Source organism: Trichosurus vulpecula, chromosome 3 (assembly GCF_011100635.1).
Source record: "Trichosurus vulpecula isolate mTriVul1 chromosome 3, mTriVul1.pri, whole genome shotgun sequence".
NCBI classification, from domain to species: Eukaryota; Metazoa; Chordata; class Mammalia; order Diprotodontia; family Phalangeridae; genus Trichosurus; species Trichosurus vulpecula.
Genome location: NC_050575.1, coordinates 125,407,683 through 125,434,821, shown reverse-complemented (window position 1 = coordinate 125,434,821; position 27,139 = coordinate 125,407,683). Strand labels below are relative to the sequence as shown.

The window sequence follows — 27,139 nt, the reverse complement described above, 5'->3', positions numbered from 1 at the left end:
ATGAGGAAAACTTTCTACTGCTAATTTTCTTACTATGCTGTTTCGTTAAATGTATTTGCCTTTACTAATTGCGTACCCTAGCTGACCGGTAAAAATGAAGGCCTCAGTTTACAGTGGTGGCTCATGTGCTACGGTTTTGAATGGATGCAGAAACACAAAACAACTTGAACCTGTGGTGACTTTTCTGGGGACCCACATGTAAAAGGGAGGTGCCCTAAGTGCTAACATAACAACATATTCCTTGAAGACTGTATTATATCACAACATATAGAGCTGGTATCATTAACCAAGCTCTCCTGAGTCCTTTTTTGGATAGTTCTTGGCTTTTGCTCTTTATCCAAGTGTGGATTTGCTTTGTTCCTTTACCTAATCTGATCCTATTAACTGATATATCTGATTTTTGGTTCCATGCTCAGCCGACTAGCTATAAAGAAGAGCTATATTCCAGGGCTCCTAACTCATATGTAACCAAGCACCATGTTTGTGCTCCAGAATTTTACATCTCACCAAAATCCTGAATTACAACCATCTCTGCCTCAAGATATTTGCCTGGTTGAATTGGCACTAAGTGACTCATAAGTAGATCTTGATATATGCATCTCATAGTGATTTCAATGTTTTATCTTATCTACTTAATTGGTATATACCAGGGGTGGGGAACCTGTGGCCTTGAGGTCACATGTGGCCTTCTAGGTCCTTGGGTACAGCCTTTCAACTGAATCCAAGTTTTACAGAACAAATCCTTTGGGGATTTGTTCTGTAAAACTTGGATTCAAAGGGCCTAGAGGGCCACATATGCCTTTGAGACTGCAAGTTCACCTCTAGTATATACTAATTTTTAATGATGAAACACATCAGATATTAGGCCCTTGTTCTTACCTACGCAGTAATTGACCAAGGTACAATAAGTACAAAGGGGGCTAAGAATCACTGTTTTCAGACCATCTATAAAAACTAAACTAAGTATAAGTTTTCTAAATATGAGATCTTTTCTCAATGACCAACAATCAGCATACTATTGGATGAATTGCAACATATCAACACTGCCTCCTCACAATAAATGAAACCAAATGATCCCTCCAACCCCCAAAATGCTGCTAAATAGAAGAGGAACCTTGTAGATTTTCCCTTCAGAGGCAAACAATAGAGTTAGGGGAGGGAGTCTATTTTATCATGAACTCAAAGGCAAGGAGAAAGAGGATTTCAGAGGACAAAGGGTCATCCTATCTTGCAGTGCTCATGATGAACATAAGCCAAAAAAAGATCATCATGAATATAATTACAACATCTGTTAAAGAGGCTGAAGAAATAGAGGAATTATATGAATAAATTTTTTAAATCATCTAAACCAAGTCAGTATATACTTTGAAACTCAGTAACTTCAATTAGAACACGATCCTAAGTGATGATGGCAAAAAAGTTGGGAAATATGGTTCGGGTTTGAGAAATATAAGAGGTCTAACATTAGCCTACTTGAAAGCCTCAAGTATCAGTAATACTTTCTTCCATAAAATAGTCAAAAGGTGTAACACACAAAAAATACTGAAAAACATCATTAAAAAATGAAACTGACTATATATACTAACAGGAAACGAATGAGTCATTAGCATCAATCTGTTGTATATACTGAGATCATTGATAATTTAGAGAAAAGGTCAAAATCAACATCAAACTAGAAGGCCAATTAAAAAATACACTCTGAACAACCACAACATCCTCCTCCTCACCTATTCAAATGAGTTGTTGATGAAGAAAAATGGGAAAAGGCAACAATATGAGACTTGATGATCATTTTTTCCTGCAAAAGTATAACAGATGTAAAACAGATGCCACAATGAAGAGGTCAAAAGCCCTATAAACTGCTAAATCTGCTAACACTTGACCTTCTTGCAAAATGGAAAGAGATAGAGGCCAAGGATAGTATTGATTTAGAATAACAGTAAAATGTATGTTCCCAAAAGGTATTTGCACTGTGATGGAGGAATATTAGACAAAGCACAAATAGAAGAGGAATTCCTATAGAGCCTCATAGATGCTGAGGTGTTCAGGTGTTCCTATTAGTGGATATCACTGTGCTGATTATGTCAAGCCTTTGAACATTATAAAGCCTCCTCAGTGAGATCCATGGATACTCACAAGAGACTAGTCTAACCATCCATACAAGAAAATCTAAATGAATGAAAAATGTCAATTGCTACATAGGTTCCCAAAGTGGGCGATACCACTCCCTGGGGGGTGCTAGAATGATCCAGGGAGGCGGCAGTAGTTTGAAATGACACTAGTGAGGTGCTAAGTAATTTTTTTTTGAAAAGGTGGTGGTAGGCCAAGTAAGTTTGGGATCCTCTGGGCCCTAGACTATGTATTTGGGTGGTTTATATGTCTGACACAGGCATTACAGATGAACACTAACTCGGACTCATAATTAAATAAGAGGAAGAGATTAGCCTGGATTACATTTGAGAAACTGTGTACTTTTTTTAAAGCTATCAAGTGCCTAAGTCCAGATGTTCTGTGGTATAAAGTCCTATCTTTAACAAAAATGGTCTCCCAGTGATGCTTCACAGTTACAAATACTGGAAGATTACACTATCTCAGGAATCGATGTTGGGGTGATCAAAGAATAATGGAAAGATGAATGATGGGTAAAAGCAGGCTGCAACATATTTCTGTATAAAAAGTGGCACAAGGACAGGAATGCTATGAAGCTCAAATAAGATAACGGATGTAAAAACTTTAAAGCACTATATAAATGTCAGTTATTGTTGATGTTGTTGTTTTGTTATTATTATTATTAGCTTACAGTTACCAGGCTTCCAACTTTACTGATAACTTCATTCCCTGAGACTTCTATTACATTCTTGCTGAGCTCAAGCAATGTTTACAGTGAAATTTAGGGATGTTGTGATAAATGTTTAACAACTGGGCTCTCAGAAAAAAAAATTAATGCACACACACTTTTAAATTTAATCTGCATTATTAACATTTTCTTAAATCTTAAACAATCAAGACAACGATAATTCAAGCCCTGATTTGTAGCAATTGCCAATTTTTGAGGAATGAATGCTCATAATGAAAATTTAACAATGAACTCTCTCAAACCAGCTAGAACTGGCTCCCACCCAACCCCTATATCAGGGATATCATCAAGAAAATGTTCTATATGATCATATGAAAGGAGGTGGGATAGTCATGTGGCAAGAACAAGGAATAGATAGTGCAAGTGCTCATTTGGTAAAATGTAAAAAGGCTTAGGAGCAGGCCTGTAACATATTAGTGGGACCCTTTGTGGAGTATCTATGGAATAACATGAACAAGAATTGCATAGAATGAGAAGGCATGGAAGGGTGGAAATCTGCAATGACAGAGGGAATACTCACATCGACGAGATTAAAAACCATTGAAGTATAATGAATTAAATATACTATTGTGTTTCATAACCAAAATCAAATGACAAAAGCATAGGAAAAGAAAAGACTATTTTTTCTCAACTGAAAATAAAAGGGTTTGACTTGATGATCTCTGAGGTGCTTTCAGTCCCTAAAATATTTTTCCCAGTTCCCTTCAAATTCCAGGATTCTCTGTTCTATAGTTTCTTCCAACAAGCTTGAGATAACTATGATCTATGATGACTGAATTTTAGAGTTGGTGAGAACCATCTAATCCTAACTATACCCGAGAGAGAATTCCCCCTAGCACAAAACAGATAGGTAGTCATCCAATTTTTTCTTGAAGACCTCCAATGAGGAGGAACACACTATTGCTTAGGTTGCCCATTCCAGTTGTGGATAGTTCTAATTGTAAGGAAGCTTTTCCTCACACCATTCTTAAATTTGCTTCTTTGTAGCTTCCACCTATTGCCCCAATACAGCCTGAGAGTTTTTTTTTAGCTATACATAAATGAATGGGTGGATGGATGAAAAAGCATTTATTAAGCTTTTACTATGTACAAAGCACTATACTAAGTGATAAGAGATACAAATTGAAAAGCAATACAGTCCCTGCTCTCAAGGACTTCATATCTGGGAAGGAGAGAGGTCATATATACAATAGAAGGTTTCAGCAGGTCAAATAGAAAGTTCCAGTGGTCCCTAAGGCGAAGGGGCAAAGCAGATGGTAATATATCTTCTTTAATGTCATTTCCATTGATAAAGCTGTATCTAATTCTGATGTTGAACCATTTGACAGGGACAAGAACTTTGGTAGCAAGAACTTTCTTTTCCTTGGGTAGCTATGGCTGTTGAGGAGGCAAAGGCTATGGCACCTGCCCTGCATGGGTAGCAGCCAGGGCTTATTTCCATGGGGGTTGCTTTCCTGAATGACGGCTGTAGGGAGCCCAGTCTGGAGGCAAGACTGACAGTCCGAAGGACACTGCTGTTCATGTGGCTCTTGAGCTTATCTTCCTATCTGTGGCCGTTGGTCATTGGTTTGTTTTGGTGATAGTGGAGATAGCTTCTCCCCTTTCCCACAAGAGTATTTTCTCCATCATGAAGACTGTGGGTGCTGGGGAAGCTGGAAGTATGACCAGTTGTCTGGGAGGACACTGTTATTCCTGGCTCTCTTGGGCTCAGGGTACTGGATTGTTTCTACCTGGGTCTGAGGGAAGGTGACAGCTGAGGTGATGGTGGTTTGATGCCCCATCATGATACACCAAATGCACATGCCATTTCCTGTCTCTCCTTCAGGTTGCTTTGATGCTCTAGCCAAACTGACTTTCAGCCCTACAGGTGCCAGTTAGTCAGCAGTTAGTGTTAGCAGTGGCAGAAATGGTTGGCCCTTTGTCATCAGGGTTGATGATACTTGTAAGGACCAGGATAGAAGCAGGGTCAATGGCCTGGTGGGTGGAAGAGTGTTGCTATTCCTAAGGTATATATTTATTTATGTCTCAATTTGTACTCTGAGCCTATTGCCTCTCTCTCAGGAGGAAGACAGCATGCTTCATTATCAGTCCTCTGGAATTGTGGTTGGTCGCTGTATTGGTAGACGTTCTTAAGTATTTCAAAGTTGTTTGTTTTGTTGTATAAATAGTTGTGTAGGGGTGTAGGGTGTGTTCAGGGAAGACTAGTATCTCTGGTTTGAGGGCTGCTTTCCACCTTTGGTGTCCACCTGATCCACCTTTTGCCTGTGGCTCCAAAAAGCTGTAGCATGCACAGCGGCCACACCCCAATAAACCATTTCTGCAGACAGGCTAAACCAGGTTGAGGGTAACAGAGGGGTCTCAAACCCATCGGTGAGTTAGGAGGGTGTTTACCCCAAGCATGTGAAAACTTCCCCTGGTAGAATAGGCAGATGAGAACAATTTATTCCAATGACCAGGAAGGCAGTTGAAGCAGGTGCTGTGGAGCCCTTAGAGCTTGGTTAGATATCAAAGATGCCAAGGTCATCCACTGCATCTTGAGCCATCAACAGTTGTCTTGATTCTGTCCTGCCACTGGACGGTGATGACTCTGAAAGAGAGAGTGAGGCCAACGACTTCGTGCAACTTGGCCTCACTTGGATCCAATTTATGCACAAATCAAAAGACATCACCCATACCATTTTACCTATCTCAAAGTCCTGTGGTGACAGGCAAGTGACAAACTAGCAGGTGCAGATACACTGGGAGCTGTAGTCACAACCTTGCATAAGGAGAGGCCCAGGTCATAAGGTAATATTCTCACTGGAAGCAGCAGTGGGATTTGGCAGCCCCCTTGGTATCTGAGCAGCCTTTTAAGGATTGTACTGCTCACCACTTGGTATGAGAAAGGGGCTAGAAAAGGTGCCCTAAAAATTGTCTGTGTACCCAATGCTGGCCTGATTACCCTGGTAGGCAAGGATCCTATCCTGTGGTCAAAACACACAAAAAAATGTACAAAAACTTCTGCAAAAAGGATTCCAATCACCATCGGTACATGGAATGTGTGCACACTTATAGACAACACAAAATCCAGTAGACCTGAAAGACAAAAGGCTTGTAATGGGAGAACTCTGCAGGTATCACATGCAAAGAGCAGCCCTGAGTGAAACAATGCTGACAAATGAAGGCCAGCTAACTGAAGTCAGAGCTGGATATATGTGTTTCTGGAGTGGCCACAGTGAAGGGAAATTTTGCAATCAAAAGTAATCTAGTCAACAAGCTTGTATGCCTACCAAAAGGAGTAAATGACAGAGTTATGACAATATGATTTCCACTTGCAGGAAAATGCCATGCTACCATCATCAGTGCCTATGTTTCCACCATGATGAACCCTGATGAGGTCAAAAAAAAATTTTATGAAGATCTGGAGACCCTCAACATCAATGTGCCTAAAGAGGATAAGCTTATAATTCTGGGAGACTTTAATCCTAGAGTAGGCTCAGACTACCAGACATGGCAAGGAGTCCTTGTGAGGAATGGAGTTGGAAACAGCAACAACAATGGTCACTTGTGCATCCCATGACCAACACTGTTTTCCATTTACCTAACTGCAAGAAAACATTGTGGATGTACCCTAGCAGAAAACATTGGCATTTAATAGACTATGTGATTGTAAGGAGACGAGAGAGACAGGATGCGAGAGTGATGAAGGCAATGTATAGTGCAGAGTGCTGGACTGATCATAGACTTATCCTCTTTATGCTAATATTCCCTTTCAATAAAAGTGGTGGCTCCAAGGCAAAATGATTACCAGAAGAATTGATGTTAACAAATTAGAACATTTCTCTGAGCTGGAACAGTTTGTTGCTAACTTGGAGGATAAGTTGAGCAATAGTGGAGCAGAAAAGAAGTGGGCAGTTTTCAGAGATTTGGTGCATAGCACTGCATTTACTCATCTGGGTCAGAATGCTAGCAAATACCAAGACTAGTTTCATGAAAATGATGGGGAAATTCAGAAGCTGATAAATGAAGAATGAGAACTCCACCGGGTATACCAGCAGGACAGTTCATTTGTCTCTAAGAAGGCATCATTTAATTCCATCAAAAGTAAAGTACAAGTGAAGTTTAGAGTGATGCAAGATTCTTAGCTAGGTAAGAAGGCAGATGAAATTCAGTTTTATGCTGATAGTAACAATCTAAAGTGCTTTTATGATGCCCTGTAGGTATTTATGGGCCAAAGACCTATGGTGTATCTTAACTACTCATGCTGATGGAGCCACATTGATTAGTGATAAGGAAATGATCCTGGAGAGATGGGCTGAACACTTTCATAATGTTCTCTACATCAGTCAATGTTGAAGCCATTGACTATTTACCTTAGGTCGAGATCAATCCCTTCCTAGCTGAAGTTCCAACTGAAGAAGAGGTTTTGAATGCCATTAGGCTCCTTTCTTGAGGCAAAGTACCTGGTACTGATTTTATTCCAGCTGAGATTTACAAGGGGGTGGTTTCCATTGCTTGTACAAAAGCTGACTGAAATTTTCCAGGTTATATAGCAAGAGGATGTTATCCCCCAGGAGTTCAAGAATGCCTCCCCTGTCCATCTCTATAAAGGTAAAGGAAATAGATTGTCCTATGACAAACACAGTGGGGGTGTGTGTCTCTCTTTTAGTCATTGCTGGCAAGATTATTGCCAGGGTCCCCCTTAACAGGCTGATCCTTCACCTGGAAAATGGTATCAACCTGAGAACCAGTGTGGCTACAGAAGGGGTCAAGGAATGGTTGATATGGTGTTTTCTGCATTACAACTCCAGGAGAAATGCCAGGAACAGAGCAGTAGTCTGTACACAACATCTGTAGATCTGACCAAGACCTTTGATACTGTCAGTTGTGAGGGATTATGGAAAATTATGTCAAAATTTGGTTGCCCAGAGAAGTTCATCAGTATTGTTTGTCAGCTTCATGATGGCATGCTTACATGGTTTCTGGAAAATGGACAATGCTCTTGTGCTTTCCCAGTCACCAAAGGAGTGAAACAAGATTGTGTGCTCACTCCCATGCTTTTTAGCATGATGTTTTCAGTCATGTTGTCAAATGTCTTCAATAAAGATGAACATGGCATCAAGGTCAGCCACACTGATGGTAAATTCTTTAACTTGAAAAGGCTACAAGCCAAGACGAAAGCAGAGTAGTAATGGTGCATGATTTTTTGTTCACAGATGATTGTGCACACAATGCAACCTCTGAAGCTGAGATGCAACAAAGTATGGAATGTTTCTCTGCTGCTAGTGCTAATTTTGGCCTAACAATTAACACCAAGAAAACACAGGTACTTCATCAGCCAGTACCACAACACCCATACATGGAACCACTGGTTACAGCAAATGGAGAAATTCTGAATGCTGTGGATAAGTTCACTTACCTTGGCAGTACACTTTCTAGGGATGTACACATTGATAATGAGGTTGATGCATGCATTGCCAGAGCTAGCTCAGTGTTTGAGAGGCTCCAAGGAAAGTGTGAGAGAGAAGAGGTACTATATTGACTACCAAACTGAAGGTCTACAGAGCCATTGTGCTGACCTCATTGTTGTATGTCTGGGAAACCTGGACAGTATGCCAGTACCATGCCAGGAAACTGAATTGCTTCCATTTGAATTGTTTTAGGAAGATTCTGAAGATCGCTTGGTAGGATAAGATACCAGACACTGAGGTCCCTTCTCTAACTAAACTGCCAAGCATTCAAACTTTACCACAGAGAGGGCAACTACGATGCACTGGAAATGTTCGAATGCCAAACGTATGCTTGTCTAAAAGAATGTTTTATGGAGAACTCACAAAGGGCAAAATTCTCACATGGTGGGCAGAAGAAGTAATACAAAGACACTCTCAAAGTTTCTCTTAAAAACTTTGGAACTGATTGTATGACATGGGAGACACTGGCACAGGACTGCTCAGCATGGCATACCCTCATCAGAGAAGGTGCTGTGCTTTATGAGAAAAGCAGAACTGAAGTAGCTCAAAAGAAATACGAGATGCACAAATTTAGAGAATTCACTGCAAAAGCTGACATGGACTATTTGTACCTCACCTGTGGAAGAACATTCTGAGCTCATACTGGTTTGATCAGCCACAGTTGGATGTGTTGTAATTTGACTCTAATACAGTGATGTCATTTTCGTCTTCTTCAAGAATGAAGGACAGCAACTATAAATAGTTGTACAATATTGTTGTATATATTGTTCTTTTGGTTCTGTTACTTCATTCAGCATCAGTTCATATAGGTCTTCCCAGACTTCTCTGAAACCATCTCCTTCATAATTTCTTATAGAACAATAGTACTCTTTCACATTCATATTCTATAATATGTTTAGTTATGCTTCAATTGATGGGCACCCCTTTAATTTCCAGTTCTTCGCCAACACAAAAAAGGTACAAATATTTTTGTACATATGTGTGATTTTCCTTGTTCTTTGATCTCTTTGTAATATAGGGCCTTGCAGTCACATCACTGGGTCAAAAGGCTAAGTTTAATCATTTCAAGGGCATAGTTTCAAATTGCTTTCTAGAATGGCTAGACCAGTTCATAGCTCCACCAATAGTACATTAATATACCTGCTTCCACACAGCCGTTCTAACATGTCATTTTTGGGGGTCAACTTTGACAATTTTATGAATATGAGATGGAACTTCAGAGTTTTTAAATTTGCATTTCTCTAATTATTAGTGATTTGGAGCATTTTTTTTCAAATGGCTATAAACAGTTTAAATTTCTTCCTCTGAAAACTTCCTGTTCCTATCCTTTGACAATTTATTAATTGTGGAATTGACCCATATTTTTCAACCTATCCATGAGAACAGCATGAGAGTTTTTATCAAATGCTTTGCTGAAATCTAGGCAAACCATATCTATAGCACTACATGATCAACAAGTTTGGAAGCTTTGTCAAAAATAGAAACAAGATTAGTCTGGTACGATCTGTTCTTGATGAAGTCATATTGGTTCTTTGGGATCTCTGCTCGCTTTTTTCATGTTCATTAACTATCCCTTTAATGATAATTTCTAGAATTTTGTCAGAGATATTCATTAAGCCCACCGGACTAGAGTTTGCAGACTGCTTTTGCTTTCTATTTGCTTTTTGAAAACTGTAACGTTTGACCTCTAGCCTCATGTTCCCTCTCCTAGTCTCCAAAATCTTTCAAATCTAACTGACAATAGCTCAGTAACTACATCTTTCAGTATCTGAGGATACAGTTTACCTGGGTCAAATGACCTGAATTCTTCAGGGGCAGCTGGAGGCTGTCTCCTTACCCACTGGGGGTATTGACTTCCCTAATACCTTTTTTGTTCTGTCCTTGCCCATCCAAAGATCATTCTCCTTGACAGAGAAAACAAAAACAAAGTGAGAATTGAAGAGCTCTTCTATTTGTTATCCCATCTGCATTGAGCATCCTTCTATTGATCTTTCCCTTTTCCGTACCATAGCTCAGAAAAAAAAACCTTCCAAAACAAAATTTAAAAAAAACCCTTTTGTTGACCCAAGTTTCATTGCCAGTCTCAGCTTATTCTGAGCTTTAGCCCCTTGACACTATTTTTATATCACCATGCTATACTTTAGTCTTTATGTTGTTACCTTCTTTTGCTTCTATCTTCTTTAAGTTTCTTTTAAAAATTTAAGTTGATTGGTGAATTACATATGCAGTCACATATAACTTTTTGAACAACTGCCCTTTTTCTTCATCATTGGAATTTTTTTAATGTCTTCAGAATTTTATTCTTGGGAGTTTTTCAATCCCCCTGGGCTGACTAATCCTACAGCATTTTAGTCTAGAAGATCCACTGTTTGAAATCTGTTCTCCCCATTTCTAGGGTGTACATATACTTCCTCTCAAATCTCACATGACTCCTACTATAGAAATCAGTTCCTCCCTGTTAGGAACAATCAGATTCAGAATAGAATTTCCCCTTGTTTGTTCCTCCACATTTCGAGGGATGAAATTACCATTAAGGTAAGCCAATAAATTACTGCTCCACTTTCGGCAGAGAGAAAGCTCCAGCATATGTGTGGATAATTGAAGTCCCACATCACTATTGCAACAGGCCCTCTGTGTCACGGTTGTCATCAGTTTCCCTATTTTCTCATCTATTTCCTCCTTCTGTCCATCTATAGACAGATAAAGTAAGATCAGGGTAAGGGTGGCTAAAAAAACTCCTCAAACTTCATAATATTGTCTCCCATTGGGCTTCCATTTCACAGATCAACAAATGTTGCCTTCACTAATGTCTTATTCTGAGAACTTATCATGAAATGGTAGTGACCCTGGGTTCCTGAAGGCTATTCTAGTGAAGCATAAGCTCTGGGCAAATTCTATCAAATTGGTAATGCTTTGAATATAGGCCAAATGAGAGACTATATGTCTGTTATCTGACAATTAGACTACTTAAGTTCAGAAAGATTCATCAGGTTGTCTCCTAAATCATGATACTTTTAGCCACAAGAACTCTTGAAGTCATCTATTAAGTTATTAAAGTACTGTAATATATTTTAGTATAGCTACTGATGAAATTACAGATCGTTGAAGCATTAAAGTAAATGTTGTTGACAATACATTCAAATATATGAAGAGTTACTATGCGGTTGTTCTCATACTGTACAAAAAACTCAGAGGAAATGAGGCTGTACTGAAGCAAGAGAGAATTCAGTTAGATCTCAGTCCAGTAGCAGTCTGATGGGACTTCTGACCAGACTCAAGCCAACAAGAGTGTTGAACAGACCCAAACCAAGGTCAGAAACTTGCAGAGGTCAGAGCAGAAGGGCCATGATCAGACTTTGCCCTGGATCAGACCATTTTAGGAGTACTTAAAGCTTACGAGTCCACAACCTGAGCTGTAGTGTGGCCAGTACTAGAAAGGCTGGCAAAGGGAAGTGGTGTCATAGGAAACTCTGCTTCAGTGAGGGCCAAATGAAGGAAGAAGAAAGAAATAGGTGTAAGATAAAGGGAAGTTAATTCATTGTGGAGAAGGCATTTCAGAGGGTGCAGTGGAAGGAGAGGTCAGATCTGGAGTGGAACTTTTTGGGTAGGATTGAGGTGGATAAACATGGAGTGGTGAGTCAAAGATGGGAAACATGGTTTGTACATAGGCCACCAGTGATTCAGAATCACTGGGATGGGTTAAGTATAAGAGGATGAGAGGATGTAAAACATTGAACAGTTCGGTACAGGCAGAGTGTAAGTAGCTGAAGTTTGTTGAGAGAAACCCAAGATTATACTGTTTGACCTTCTCCCTTGAGGTTCAGCCTCATGGTAGATGGTGTTATAAGACCTTGTGAGATCTCAAAAGGCACAAGAAGGTAGGGAAGTCTGGTCAGAGGTAGAGGTTTCTTACTTATACAAAAGAAGACCCTGGCATGGGGCATACAGGGGGCAGGGAGAAACTACATTCAACTTTCTAACCTTAGGAAGTAATTAATTCCCCATTACTGGAAGTCACTAAGACTGGATCACTATTGAGGGTGTCTATACTCAGTTATGGGTTGGACTGAGATACCTTCCACATCTAAGATTCTATGAAATCCTAACCATCCTTAATGGCTAACCCTTTCTATAAGATTGCTCCCAACCACATTCCTCATTGACTCATTCAAGATTTGCCATGTAAGTCAAGAAGCAAATAGATTTTACCTTATACTTTGTAACCATCAATCTAAGACAAAGAATTTTATAGAATCCTAGAATGATCGGGTTGGAATGGACCTTAGAATATAGAATGCTTAAGCTAGAAGGGCATTAGAACATAAAATGGAGAGCTGGAAGAACCTTATGGCTAAAAATGTTAGAGCTGTAAAATCCTTTAGACTATAAATTGTTAGAACATGGAATGTAGAATGTTAGTTATACCCACATATAATTCCTAACTACCAGAAAGAGAAGGGTAATTTCTTCACAGGCCAAAATGAAACCAAGATGGAATAGAGGAATTTTGGTTTAGAAGGAAAGGTTAATTAGAGACAGTTTATCTGCTCTTCGCCCACCTTGTTGACTCATGTAAATTAGAGGTGTTCAGACTATGTGACACACTCAAGTCATATTTGCTTTCTAAATTGCAGTATTTGAGTGTACCCGTCTACACTGGGATCATTTCAATAATCAAACTTATGACCTGGTTTGATCATGTTGTTTATTCAGGTGCCCGCTCTTGGGAATAGCCAGCAGTCCAGAGAAATATGCTTCTTTCTGCTCCACAAATGCATTGTTTACAGAATAAGTTTATGAGTGCAGGGCAAGAAAGAAACCTTAGGGAAAATAGAAGGTGGTTAAGAATCAAGCAAATTCTATTTTAGGGTAGACTAAAGTCCAGATGAGTTCCTGGTATAGATAAAGTGAATCAAGTTTAATGACTAGGTAGCAAAGAACAAAGACCCACATTTAGTGGTTTGCAAGACCCCTACATTTCTATATGTCCTGTAATATTGCAACCAAAATATCCCTTGGCTATTTCTATCCTACATCATTGAACCATAGCAATTAAAGGAAAATTGGAACATAGAATGTAAAAGCACGAGAGCGTTAGAGCATAAAATGTTAGCATTTGAAGGAATTAAAAGAGTCACTCTACCTTTCTAGCCTTTCTCCCCTTCATACCATGCACTTGTTGTACCAACTGTACTAGATTATTCTGTCCTTGAACATCCCCAATGCTTTATTGCCTCCATTCCTTTGCTTGTATTGTTTTTTGTGCCTGGACTATCATCTCTTTCTCTGTCAACTGAATTCTTATCTATCCCTTAAAGCCCAGCTCAAATATCAGTTCCTTCATAAAGCCTTCTCTGAACCACCTCTCCTCCCACAACTCCCCTAGACCTCACAAAATACTGTTTTGTACTTCTACAATGAAGTTTTCATGTGACAGTGTGCATTATAGTTTTATTTGCATTTTTTTGCTACTAACTTTCATGAGTGCAGGGATGTCTTACCTAAATTTTGCTTAACCCCCAAGTAATGTGCACATTAAGTATAGGTTCTTCATAAATAATGACTGACTGAATGAACAGAATTTATGAGCCATGAGAAATCTCAGAATATACAACATTAGAATATTATTGGGGACTATGTTCTAGAGTCTACCAATTTGAGATGCTAACACCATAGTCCATGATGGGCTCCATACAGAAGTAGAAAGGGGACTAAAGAAAACAAAGATGGGAAGAGTAACTGGACGAGACCAAATCAACAACGGGAGGTCTGTCCTGGAGGTTATGCAAGTTCAGGATATTGTGAGACTGATTCTCAAGATATATGGCAGATACCAAACAAATGGAAAAAATTACAAACATTACTAATGCCCCCCAAAAACGTAATAGAAAGGATATAAATAATAAATGATTCATTGCAGACCAGCCAAGATGGTGGAGTAGTGAATCTTTGATTCCCTGACAACTCAGCTCCTAGAGGTAGGTAGAGGCTATAGCTCTGCCCCACTCCTGAGACTCAGCCCCCAGGGGGTACAGAGCCTCAGCATTGTTTTTCCAAACTCAAACCCCTGAGGACAGGGGATCTGATACTCTAATTTCCAGGTGAGAAGTAGGGCCTCGCAGTAACCACTCAGATTCTAATTTCCAAAAGAGGGGATCTGATACTTGGCCTCTAGGAAGGGATCAGCAATTCAGGATGGTCACTCCAGTACCCAGAGGGGATCTGAGACTTAGGCGTACCTCTCTGTCTAGGAGAGGGGATCTCACACTATGGTGAAGAACAGGTTGTCAGTGCTATTGCTCTGACTCCAGTAGAAAATAGCATAGCTATTTATTTAAAGGAAAAACTAAATTAGTTATAGGAATAATTAGAAAGTAAAACTATAATACTGGAGGATCTCAGTATACCTCTTTCAGAACTAAACAAATGTAACCAAAAATAAACAAGAAAGAAGGTAAACACCTGAATAGAATTTTAGAAAAGTTAGATATGATAGAGCTCTGGCAATGAATAGAAAGGAAGATACATATTTCTTAGCCGTTATAGGACATTTATTAGGGCATTAAAAACCTCACAAATAAATGTAGAGAAAGAGTAATATTAAACATATCATTTATATGTTTCTACAATACAATAAAATAAACGAATAAATATTTGCAGTACTTATCTGCAAACAAATGAAATAAAATTTAAAAATTACATTTAATAATGGTCCAGTAAATAAAGTTAAAGTTAACTGGAGATTAAATATTTAACTTAATTTTAAAGAATTGATGAGTCAAAGAGAAAATTACAAAATAATAGATAATTTCATTAAAGATAATGACAACAATGATACAACATACTAACATTTTAAGGATGTAGCCAAAGCAGTTCTGAGGCAAAGATTTATAACACTAAACACTTTATTCAAAAAAGAAAGGACTAATGAATTGGACATGTAGCTAAAAAAGCTGTAAAACCAAGAAATTTTTAAAAACCCAAAGTGAATACCAAAATATAGATATTATAAAGATATGAACAAAATAGAAATAAAAAATTAATTAACAAATAAAATTAAGAACATTTTAAAAAAATCGATAAAAGAGAATTCACAACTAATGAGGAAGAAATAAAATATATTATTAGAAAATGATTTTACCCAATTATATACTAATAAAATTTATAACAAGTAAATCTATGAAACATTCAAAGAATAATTAATTTTTATATTACACAATATATTTGCAAAAATAGCAATAGAAGGGAACCTACTAAATTCCTTCTATGACACATATATGGTCTTGATTGCTAAACTCAGAGAAGATTGAAGACAAAGAAAGAAAATTACAGACCAATATCTCTAATTGACATTGATTTAAAAAATTTAAGTAAAATATTAGCAAACAGGCTATAGCAACATATCATAATGACTATACATTATGATCAGGTTGGAATTATATGAGTAATGGAGGGTTAGCCTAATATTAGAAAAACTATAAATATAAATGACCATACTAATAACAAGAACTACAAAAACAATATAATTATATCAATAGATGCAGAAAAAAACTTTTGAGGAAATACAACACTAATTTCTGATCAAAACACTAGAAAATTTAAGAATAGGTATACTTTTCTTTATCATGATAAACAGTATACATCTAAAACCAAGAACCAACATCATATATAATGGGGATAAACTAGAGTCGTTTCTAATATGATCAGAGGCTAAGCAAGGATATCTATCCATTGTCACCACTTCTATTTGATATGATACTAGCAATACTGACTATAGCAATATGATAAAGAAAAAGAAATCGAGGAAACAAGAATAGGCAGAGAAAACAGCATTATCACCTTTTCCAGATAATATGATGGTGTACTTAGAGAACCCTAGAGTCAACTCAAAATTAATTAAAACAATAACTTCAGCAGAGGAGCTGGATGTAAAATAAATCCATACAAATAATCAGCATTTCTGTATATTACCAATAAAATCCAGTAGCAAGAGATAGAAGAGAAATTCCATTTAAAAAGTGAAGAGTATAAAAAATACTTGGGAGTCTACCTACCAAAGTATGCACAGGAACTATACGAATAAAATTGCAAGATAATTAAGAAATACATACCAAAATAATTGGGAAAATATTAATTGCTCATAGATAGGCCAAGTCAATATGATAAAAGAGGATAATACCATCTAAATTAATTTACTTATTTAGTGCCATACCAATCAAACTATAAAAGGAAAACTTTTGTAACAAAATTCATCTGGAGAGACAAAAGTCATTAATCTCACAGGAAATAAGATCATTAATCCCAGGAGAAATAATGAAAAAAAGTAGGAAGGAAGTAGAAAGGAAGGACTTGAGTAGTATCATATTTCAAACTATATTACAAAGTAGTAATCACCCAAACAATTCAGCGCTGGTTAAAAAACAGAAAGGGTCAGTGGAACAGATTAGGTACATGACATATAGAAGCAAACATAACAGCTTAGACGTCCTTGTAATGACTAGTGTAAGAATTTGACAAAAACTGCTGGGAAAACTGAACATCAACCCGCTAGAAAATAGGTTTAGATCTATACCTCACATCATATACCAAGATATGTTCCAAAGGAATCTAAAAGGTCACACCATAAACAAATTAGAGGAACAAGGAAGATATTACCTTTCAGATCTATGGATAGGAGAAGAGTTCATGATCAAACAAGGGACAGAGAGGATCATGTAAGAAAACATATACAAGCTGGTTATATAAAACTAAATTTTTTTGCACAAACAAATCCAATGCAGTTAAGACTAGAAGAAAAAGAGTAGTCAAGTGGGGAAAATTTTGTGGCAAGGAAAATAATTCATACTATAACACCAATAGTACGAAAATGAACAATTTTTGAAAGACTTATGAACTCTGATCAACCATTATTCCAGAGGACAGAGGATGAAAAATGCTATCTACCTAATGACAGAGAGAGATGGATTAAATAGCAGATTTGCATTGCTTGACTATGCTTATTTGTTAAAGGAGTTTTGTATTTCTTTCCTTTTTTTTTCTTCTAGTGTGTATGTGTGGGGGGGGGGTGAGAGAAAGAAAAAGATAAATGCTTGATAATTAAAATCAATAAAATAACTAACGATTCACGTCTATCTTTTCATCTTTACAAAACCTTTATGATAATAAGTTACATATTTTCAAGGGTATACTTGATGAAAATACAAAACAGCAATTTAAAAATATAAACCAAACAATAAATACAAAACAAGCAGTCTTTTATAAATAATATTTGACAACGGAACACATCTTGACAGTTACACAACTGTCTTAAAAATGTAGAGAATACAAAATCCCACAATAAATACTATTTGTTGACTATAAAAAAGTATTATATTATCATCAACCTTATCTAACAACAAGATTTCTTAATGCTTATATTAATATCATAAGGCTGACGAAACAACAGACAAAACTGATAATCTTGATTACTAATATAAAAAAGGCACAAAACAAGCAGATGTATGCTCACTATAGGTGTTACCATCCTAAAGGATGTCTAGGAATGAAGGAAGGAAACATGCATTTATTAAGCACCTACTGTGTACCAGATACTATGCTTAAGTTTTTTATAAATTTTATCTCATTTGACCCTCACACTAACCCTGTGAAGAAGGTGCTATTATTATCTCTATTACACAATTGAGGAAACTAAGGTATTCAGAGGCTAAGTGACTTGCTCAGGAGTCACAAAGCTAGTAAGTGTCAGAGGTTGGAGTTAGATATTCCGAACTCTAACCCTTGCCCTCTATATGCATTATACCACCAAACTACCTCTGTCCAGCACAGACTACAAATAGAAGAGATTCCCTATAGCTTATGAGATCCTCCAGATACTTTTACTTAGAGATTATATTACGTTGCCTTTCTCAAACCATAAAACATTTCTGAGCCTCCTAAATGATTACTAAAGTCATTCAAATGAATTTGACTGGATTAGATAAAGACCATGATCTACATTATGAAAAGCAGTAGTATGGACAGCTCATGGAGCTATTCTATTGGTGTCTATATCTTTGCAAACAGATAATGAGCTGGGCACAAAATAGAATAGGAATAAGAAAACAGACTGAGTAGATTTTACTTGGAAAATTCCATAGTGCTTTCAATTACCCCAAGTTTCTCCCTGAAACAAAATCCCAGCTTTTTAACATCAGTATTATCTTGATGAAGCTATATGGCTATGAATCACAGAAAAAGTGGACTCTCTAAGGAATCTAACTGGATGAAATATAATAAATGTTTATGAAAAGCCTACTACAGGAAGAGCAAGGCATTTCTGGTTCCAATGACACAACGACAAAAATGCCCTTATGTAACATACATTCTACTAGTAGGGTCACAAGATACACAATAGTAAATAAATATAAAATAGCATAAACTAATGGGCAGAGAAAAAGAGTGCCACTATGTAGTGAGACCAGGAAGGGTCTCACCCAGCAATTTCCTGATTTGTTCCTTGGAGGGAGCAGAAGCTATTAAGCAACAGAAGTGACAAGGACTGCAGCCCACACAGGGGGATCCATTTGTGCAAATGTATCCAAGGTCCAAGATGGAAGTTATGATTAGTAAAGAGGTGATAGCAAGTCTGACTGAAATGAAGAGTCCAGCAGGTCAACTACGAGGCCATGGGTGGACAGATGTTTGTAAAATAGACCGTAACTTATTGCCTCCAAAGAATTATACACAAGAAACAGCATAAAGTATGTCATCAAAGATATGTGTATCTAGAAGAGAATGTGTGGTAGTCATGTAGTAAGGGTGAAGAATAACAAATGGCAGCTCATGTTCTGCACCCATATCCACACAATGTCAGGAGATCTAAAGGAAGGCCTTCTGCAACATGAATGCCCCACTGAGGGAAAGCAGAGACAAGAGCTCAACAGGATATGGAGTCAATGGAGTGTGATCTGTATCATGGAGGAAATGATCACATTGCTCAGATCATAGATCTATTTCAATATTAAAGTAATTTCTTAGGTCTCTTTTGGCAAGAATATTGTATAACTTTAACATTCTAATAGATGTTTGTTGAATTGATGGCCATACATCAGGGATTAGTAGATTTTTTTTGTGGACTAGTAGTAAGAACATGGATATTCTTTATCTTATATGCAGTTATGCCATATAAGTTGTGTAGATTATGGACGAATGAGTTGGTACAGTACCTAGGTAGTCATTTTGTTTTTTGCCTGCAAACATGTATTTATGGATAGATGGGAAGAAGAATGAGCACACCTGCATTTCTCAGGAAGCGCTTCTTGTAGTCTCTGATCACCCTTGTTTCTGGGTCATAGAAACCATCTCCACAATCGTAACAACCTGCAGGAATTTTTCGAGGTGGATCTATGTTGGTGAGCTGAGAAATACCTGAAAAGGACACAACATGATTTATTCGCTGTAAGAACTAACTCACACAGCCAGATTTATAGCACATAGTACACCTATTATATGGTTCCTTCAGTTCTAGCATCTATGTTCTACTTTTTTTCCTCCTAAGCTTTAGTACTTAGTATTCTAAGTTTCCTCCCAACCATAACATTCCATGTTATAAGGTCTCTTTTGGTTCAGATATTCTATTACTATTATGATATTGGGAGGACGTTGCTAAAAAGGAGGAAACATAATTGTTGTAGAGGACAGTGCAAAGTGCATTGAGGTTGAGGCTAGAAGATAAGGATTCTAATCATTCGTTATTTATTCAACTGAAACTCCAAAGGTACCAATGATCTCTTGATTGTCAAATCTAATGCCCTTTAAAAAAATCTGTACTGCATTTGACACTGTGGACCACCATCTCCTCAATACTTATTTCTTTCTAGGCTTTCACAACACTGTTCTCTCTTGGTTCTCTTCTTAGCTCTCTTAGTCTCTTTTCTGGTTCTCTATCCATCATGTTCACTAACTGTTGCTATCTCCCTAGCTCTATCCCAGTCTCTTCTCTTTTCATTATATACTGTCTTACTTGATAATCTCATCAGCTCCCATGGTTAAATTATCATCTCTATGCAGATGATTCCCAGTTCTTTTTAACTAGTCTCTCTCTGGAACTTCAGGCCTATATCACCAACTGACTTAGAAATCTTGAACAGTAATCTGCATAATTTACATATGTTAAAGAGGGAAGGTAGGGTAGTAAAGAATGCACACTAATCCTAACTTAGACCAGGAAGATAGAACTAATTAACTTCAGTTTTGCTTCTGTATCCTTATTATCCTACCTATAAAAACTGTATAACCTAAGAAAACTATGTAAAAAGTAAAGAATATAAACTAACCATAACTCAAACAGGAGTGGAGGAGATGGTTACCCTCACTCCTGCTGCTGTATTGCTGTGAGTGTTCATAGTGAGCATTGTACCTGCTCTCTCGAGGAGTGTCATAAATGCTTTCCTCTGCCCCTCCCCCAAAAAATTTTTAACAGGATGGCCCATAGGCATCTCAAAATCAATATATCTAAAAACAGACCTCATTAGCTTTTCCCCTCAAGTCTTTCCCCCCTCTGAACTTCCCTATTGCTTTAGAGTGCACCTCCATCTTGCCAGTCACCCAGGATTGCTACCTCAGTGTCATCCTCAACCCTTCACTTTCACTCATCCCACATATGAATCTGTTGCCAAATCTTGACATTTTTACCTACACAACATCTCTCATACATGCCCTCTTCTCTCCATTCCCACAGCCACTACTCTCTTCTGTTTGGCAATTTAAGTTTTTCATAACCTGACCTCTTCTTCCCTTTATAGTCTTCTTCTTACACTTTATTTTCCTTTACACACTTGGTGGTCTATCAATATTGGCCTACTTGCCACTCTCACACACAACACTCCCTCTCCTGTCTCTTTGCTGTTGTACTGGTTATCCCACAGATCTGGAATGCTCTCCCTACTTACCTACACCTCTTAAGCTTCCCTGGCTTCTTTCAAGGCTTGACACAGTTCACATGCTGCAGGAAGCCTTTCCCAGCCTCTCTAGCCGGTGCTTTTCCTACCTTTCCAATCCACTCTGCATTGGCTTCTCAGTCTGGTCTCAACTCAGTGAAACAAGATGCCTCTCCCAGGATAAACTCATTACCTCTAATCTAATCTTCACTACCCTGCTAACTCAAGCTTTGCGATTTCACAGCTCTCAGTCTCCTCTCCCCTTGATTGGAGGCCTGGAGGGTGGAGTAACAAACTCCTACCAATGCTTTCCTTTATGGAGGGCAGGACATGGACTTCACTTTGCTGCTCTATTTGGTTTCAACTCTACAGAACAAAAACACCTCTCCTCTAAGATGACTATCTTTTTGTGTATATAGTTTATATGTACCCAATTTCCATGCTGTCTTTTCTATCTGGGAAGGGTCTATTTTTGCCTTCATCTGTATCCTCAGTAGGGAGCATAAAGTTTGACACACAATTAGTACTCAATAAATGCTTTCTGACTTACTTACTAGATATGTTTGTAACCTCAGGCAAGTGTCTTTACCTCTTTGGGCCTCTCAGTCTCATTTATAAAATCATGAATACAGTTATCTTTGGGGATAGGGGTGTGACACCCTCTACCCGCAACCCAGCCATCTGGAAAATCCATGTAAAATTTTTTGGCCCTCCCTTCGTACCAGAGAAGTCTAAATTTTTTCTTTTTCTTTTATGGGTCTTTACCATACCTTATTGTAAAATTTGGGTTAAGTATTTGATGACAGGTTCTGTGCTGTCTGCTGGACTTCATGTGTCATTTGTGGCCTCCACAAAACTTCCAAAAAATTCCCATTTAATTTCTTAAGCCAATCCATGATATATCAAAATTGCAATGGGGAAAGTTGCAATGTGGAAGAGATGATTGTATATTTATACTACCTAACTCTTACAGTTGTTATTAAGATGATGCTGTGTTAACCTCAAGATATTATAGAAATGGGAATAATTATCGTATTGGAAAGATTTTCCTGTCAAGACTATCATAAACATTGCTTACACTGTTGATGCTCTATTATTTTCTTCTACTCTTTAATTTTATCTCAACAAACTTAAAAAAAAAGTCTATTATTTTCCCCCAACCCCTACCCTCACCACTCAGTTTCTAGATTACAGAAAAGAAAATAATTTTTGTACCTGCAGGCTTCAGGCCTTCACAGATTTCAGTGTAAAATCTTCTGTCATAGCCATCACAGTAATGCCATTTTTTTTCCTTGTACTTTAGGCCATCAGCAAAGGTATATTTCCCCTGAAAAAGAAGTCATATGCCTGTCTAATGAATCTGAGAACTAGAGAGTAAGTATTCATCTTTGGGGTCTTGAAAACGATGGTGTCAAAGGAGGAAGGACAGGGTCACTGATGAGGAAGGCTAGTCTGCAGTTGGAGAAGCATATGCGTAAAGATGACTTCCAAATCTATTGTCTTTTACATGTTCTAGAATTATATCTCAAAGTACATACTAGATACCTCCACCCTGATGCCCTGCCTATACTTCAAATTCACCATACCCCAATCTGAATTTAACATCTTCATCCCTATTCCTTTTTTGACTTCTGATGTTTCTATTTCTGTGATACTCTCACTTTTTCAGTTACCTATACTAAAACCAGTCTTTTTTTAACCCTTTCTTTCTCTCTTCCCCATATCCATAGCCACTTAGTCACTAAGTTCTATTGAATCTATAACCACACTATCTCTTGCATCAACCTACCCTTTCCATTTCCACTATTCCCACCCTCATTCAGACTCTCATTTCTTCTTGTCCATACTATTTGATTTTTTTTCTTTTTTCTAATTAAAGGGGCCATCCCTTGACTGACTTCTTAAAGAGGCCTACTCACTGAATGGGCATTACCTCACTCTGAGAATGTGAAAAGGCATTAGCCTAAAAGGGCCAGGGTCTCCCATTGCATCCTAGGTCATCTCCAGTCATCTTGATGAACATCTGGTCACTGGATCCAGATGGCTCTGGAGGAGAAAGTGAGGCTGGTGACCTTGCACAGCCCTCCCTCACTCAAATCAAAGTCAACTGCAAGTCATGTCATCTTTTCCCTGATGCCATGGTCCTCTTCAAAAACAAAGGACAAACACAACTATTTGAATATACTTCTTACTCATCTATCTTCTGCCAGTCTCTTGCTTTCCCTATATACTACTGTCAGATTTATCTTCCTAAAACATAGATCTTATCATGCCAGCCCTTCAAAACCTCCCTCTCCCTATGGAATTCATAGGATAATAGAAGTCACTTAGTTCAAGATCCTTAGCCTAGCTCTTTACAATATATCTCCAAACTATTTTTCCAAGACATCTAACCCACCTACCCTGGTTGAATACTTAATGTTCCTTGTACATGCTCTCCCATTCTTTCTTGCCTCCATATCTTCATTCAGGCTGCTCTCAAGACAAAGTAACCCTCATTTTCTAGTTTGCCTGTTGAAAATCTATGTATCTTTCCAGGATAATTATAAATGCTACCTCCTTTAGGAAGCCTTGTCTTTCCCCTCTGAATGCCTACATTACTATTTGTCCTTCTCAATGGAATTTATCATATTTTGCCTTGCATTAGTTATTTGTCTCCATGTCTTATCACTCAGACTGGCCTGTACACTCCTTACAGGGAGAGATCAGAGCTTATTCACCTTTGTCCCTCTGATCCTCACCCCCTTCTCCCTCCAACTCACCAGTGCCAAGCAAAAGAATTTGCATATGGTTGGTGCTCACCATTTGTTGCTTGTTGAATGATAATTATTATATAACTTTTAGCTTCATTTAAATTATTTGTACAAAGAGTCCTTAAATGTAATCAAAGATATATTCCAGAGTTTACTGAAAGGAGGAAAGAATTCTCAAGTACACATAACAAAGACTGAAAGGGAAAATTTAGGGGACTCCAAGCATAGGAGTATATCCTCTCAATCAAAACTCTTTTGTGGTACCTACTACATTTATCATTTCAGTAGGTTCACTTGTGTCTTGGAAAGAGCACTGTATTTGTAGTGAGGGACCTCAGTTTGAATCTTGGTTCTAACACTTACTAGCTATGTGACCTTGTGCAAGGTTATAGGATTATAGGATTCAGAGGTAGAAGGGACCTTGGATGTCATCTAGTCCAATACCTTCATTGTTTTGATAAGGAAATTGAGACCTAGAGAGTTCAAATTATTTGTCTGAGGTTATATAGGCTGCACAGTATAGTGGAAAGAGGACCGGATTTAATATTAGGTGACCTCAAATCTCTGCTCAGCTACTCACTACTTGCATGAGCTTGGGGAGGTCATATAATTTCTCTGAACATCAATTTCCTCATCTGTATCTACTACATGAAAAGCTCTGATACTTGGTCTTTGAAGCTGAGGAGGGGGATAGAAAGATGAGTAGGATATGACCCTCCCCATAGGAATCTACAATCCAGTGAAGGAGACACAATTTATAAACAATCACTATAATATAAGACAGAGTGTGATAAGTGCCACTGAGAACAGCAGAGTGCTGTGGACATTCAGAGAAGGGAGAACTCAAATCTAACTAGTGAGATTAAGAAAGGGAGGTTTTTCAAGCAAACAGAAATTCAAGGAGGGGGGGGGGGTAAAGGAATGAGTGATCTTTCAGGTCTCTTCCTTGTATAAATCCTAAGTAACAGAACCAGGATTCAAAACTTGGTCTTCTGACAGTCTCCACAAGCCTAATTTTCCTCATTTGCAAAATGAGACAGCTAGGTGATTCAGTAGATAAAGCAGTGGGTGTAGAATCAGGAAGACCTGAGTTCAAATTTAGCCTAAGACATTCACTAGATGTGTAATCTTGGGCAAGTCACTTAACCTCTGTCTGCTTCAGTTTCCTCAAATGTAAAATGCGGATAATAATAGTACCTATTGTAGCAACAATTTGGCTAGCAGTTGTTGCGGGGTGTAAGACCCAACAAGACCAGCAACAAGAGCTGCCAGCACAGGTTCTTTTGATCTGCTTTACTAAGGAAAGTAACTTTAAGGGGTTAATAATCTCACTTTAATCAAACATACATATATCATTCACTTAGTTCAGGGGGAAAAGATTAGCCCCCTGAACTTCAAGGCAAATGCAAATAGAAATTACAAACATCAACAGACAGACCTTGTCTGATCAAATCACAATTCACAGTTACCAAAGAACCATTGGGTCTGGGTTAGCAAAGCCGTGGGGCAGTTAAAACAACTTGCCCAGAGTCCCACGCCACTCTTCGAGTGACTGAGAGCCCCTAAACAAAACATCTGGGTTTCTTCAAAGCTGGGGGGCTCTTAACAATGGCTGCTCAGAGTCTCCACAGCAATACTCCTCCAGTGAGTGACGGCCCCAAAGGAAAAAAAAAACACCAACATCCAGGTTTATATATATCTTGTTCAGGGTCAAAGAGCATCACAATGTGACCTAAAAGCTTCTGGCATGAGAAACATGTGACTCAAACCCATGTAAACTAGGTTTTCTCTTGAGGCAAGCAAGTCATCAAAGACCAATCAAAGAAACAAAGGCCAGACTCTTCAAGGGCACTTGATTAAGTAAGTGCTAAAAGAGAAAACAGTAAAAGAAAGTCCCACCTTAATTACTGATACACCTATCCATAGGGTTGTTGAGAGGATGGGAGATAATATTTGTAAAGTGCCTGTCACACACTAGGCACCATATAAATGCTAGTTATTATTATTAAAATAGGGACAAAAATCTTTGCATTTCCTATCTTGCAAGGTGATTATTAGGAAAGCACTTTGTAAAACTTAAAGCACGGTAAATATGAGCTATTTTTTTATTATCTATGTATCTCCTGATATAAAGAAGTTGTATGTACCCCTTGAATATAATTGTTTAATATATGCTTATTGGCTGAATTAATGGATGTTGAATAAATCTTTGTTGAATGAGTTAATGACTAAACTGTGTGCAGCAGAGAAAGACAAGGCTTTCTGTTCAAGGGCTCCTGTTCTCAAAGGGACTAGATTACTTTTGTGTCTCCTGGAAGAAGCTGAGTACCTTTACGATTCTTCCTTTATCCCATGTGGCATCATATTGGCTCCCATTAGGAAAGTACAAGGTTCCTTTGCCATGAAACATTCCATCTTTCATTTCTCCTTGATATTTTGTTTCTGTTGGGAGAATGTACAAGGCCTTGCCCTCCATCCTATTAAAACACATAGAAATTCATGGATTATTTACAATAAGAAAAAAATGGAAACAAAATGTGTGGTGAACTGGAAACTGGGGAATGGCTACACATACTATGGTATATCAATGTAATGGAATTTTACCATGCTACAAAGAATGACAAGTATGAAGAATTTAATGAAACATGGGGAGTCTTACATGAAGTGATAGAGTCAACAAAGCAGAATCAAAAGGACATTATACATACTACAACTACATAAATGAATACAATTTCAAACAACATCAAAACTCAGATGAAGAACAATGGACAATGTTGAAATTAACTTGTAAGGCATATACTCATCCTTTTAATAAACAGAAAACTACTAAAAGGTAAGGTTGCATGTAATCACCACTTTTTTATGCTGTTTTATCTGTTTTGGGGAGACTTTAATATTGGAGACTTTAATATTGTAAAATTCAATTATGAATATTTCAGGGTTTTAAATTGTGCAATGTGGCAAAACAAAATTTATCAATGCAAATTTTAAAAACAATTTCTCAGAGTAAAAATGTTACCACTGGAAGGAGCTTTAGAACTAAGAATATTAGAGATACAATCTGAGATCATAAAACATTAGACTATGGAATATGAAAAGCTAAGAGATGAAAGGGGTGTTAGGATGTGAAATAGAATGTATATTGTTAGACCTGAAATAGGT

At 37.8% G+C, this 27,139-nt stretch overlaps 1 protein-coding gene across 2 annotated transcripts in view; it reads right to left on the bottom strand.

Moving 5' to 3' along the window:
* Positions 1–27,139, bottom strand: part of MORN5 (MORN repeat containing 5) — a 58,262-nt gene that overhangs the window by 30,239 nt on the left and 884 nt on the right. For both annotated transcript variants that reach the window (XM_036752360.1, XM_036752361.1), the window contains exons 2-4: positions 26,307–26,454; positions 22,440–22,551; positions 19,582–19,713 (exon numbers count right to left, since the gene is read on the bottom strand). In XM_036752360.1, the coding sequence (XP_036608255.1) occupies positions 19,582–19,713; positions 22,440–22,551; positions 26,307–26,454 (392 nt within the window). The remainder of the gene's footprint in view (positions 1–19,581; positions 19,714–22,439; positions 22,552–26,306; positions 26,455–27,139) is intronic.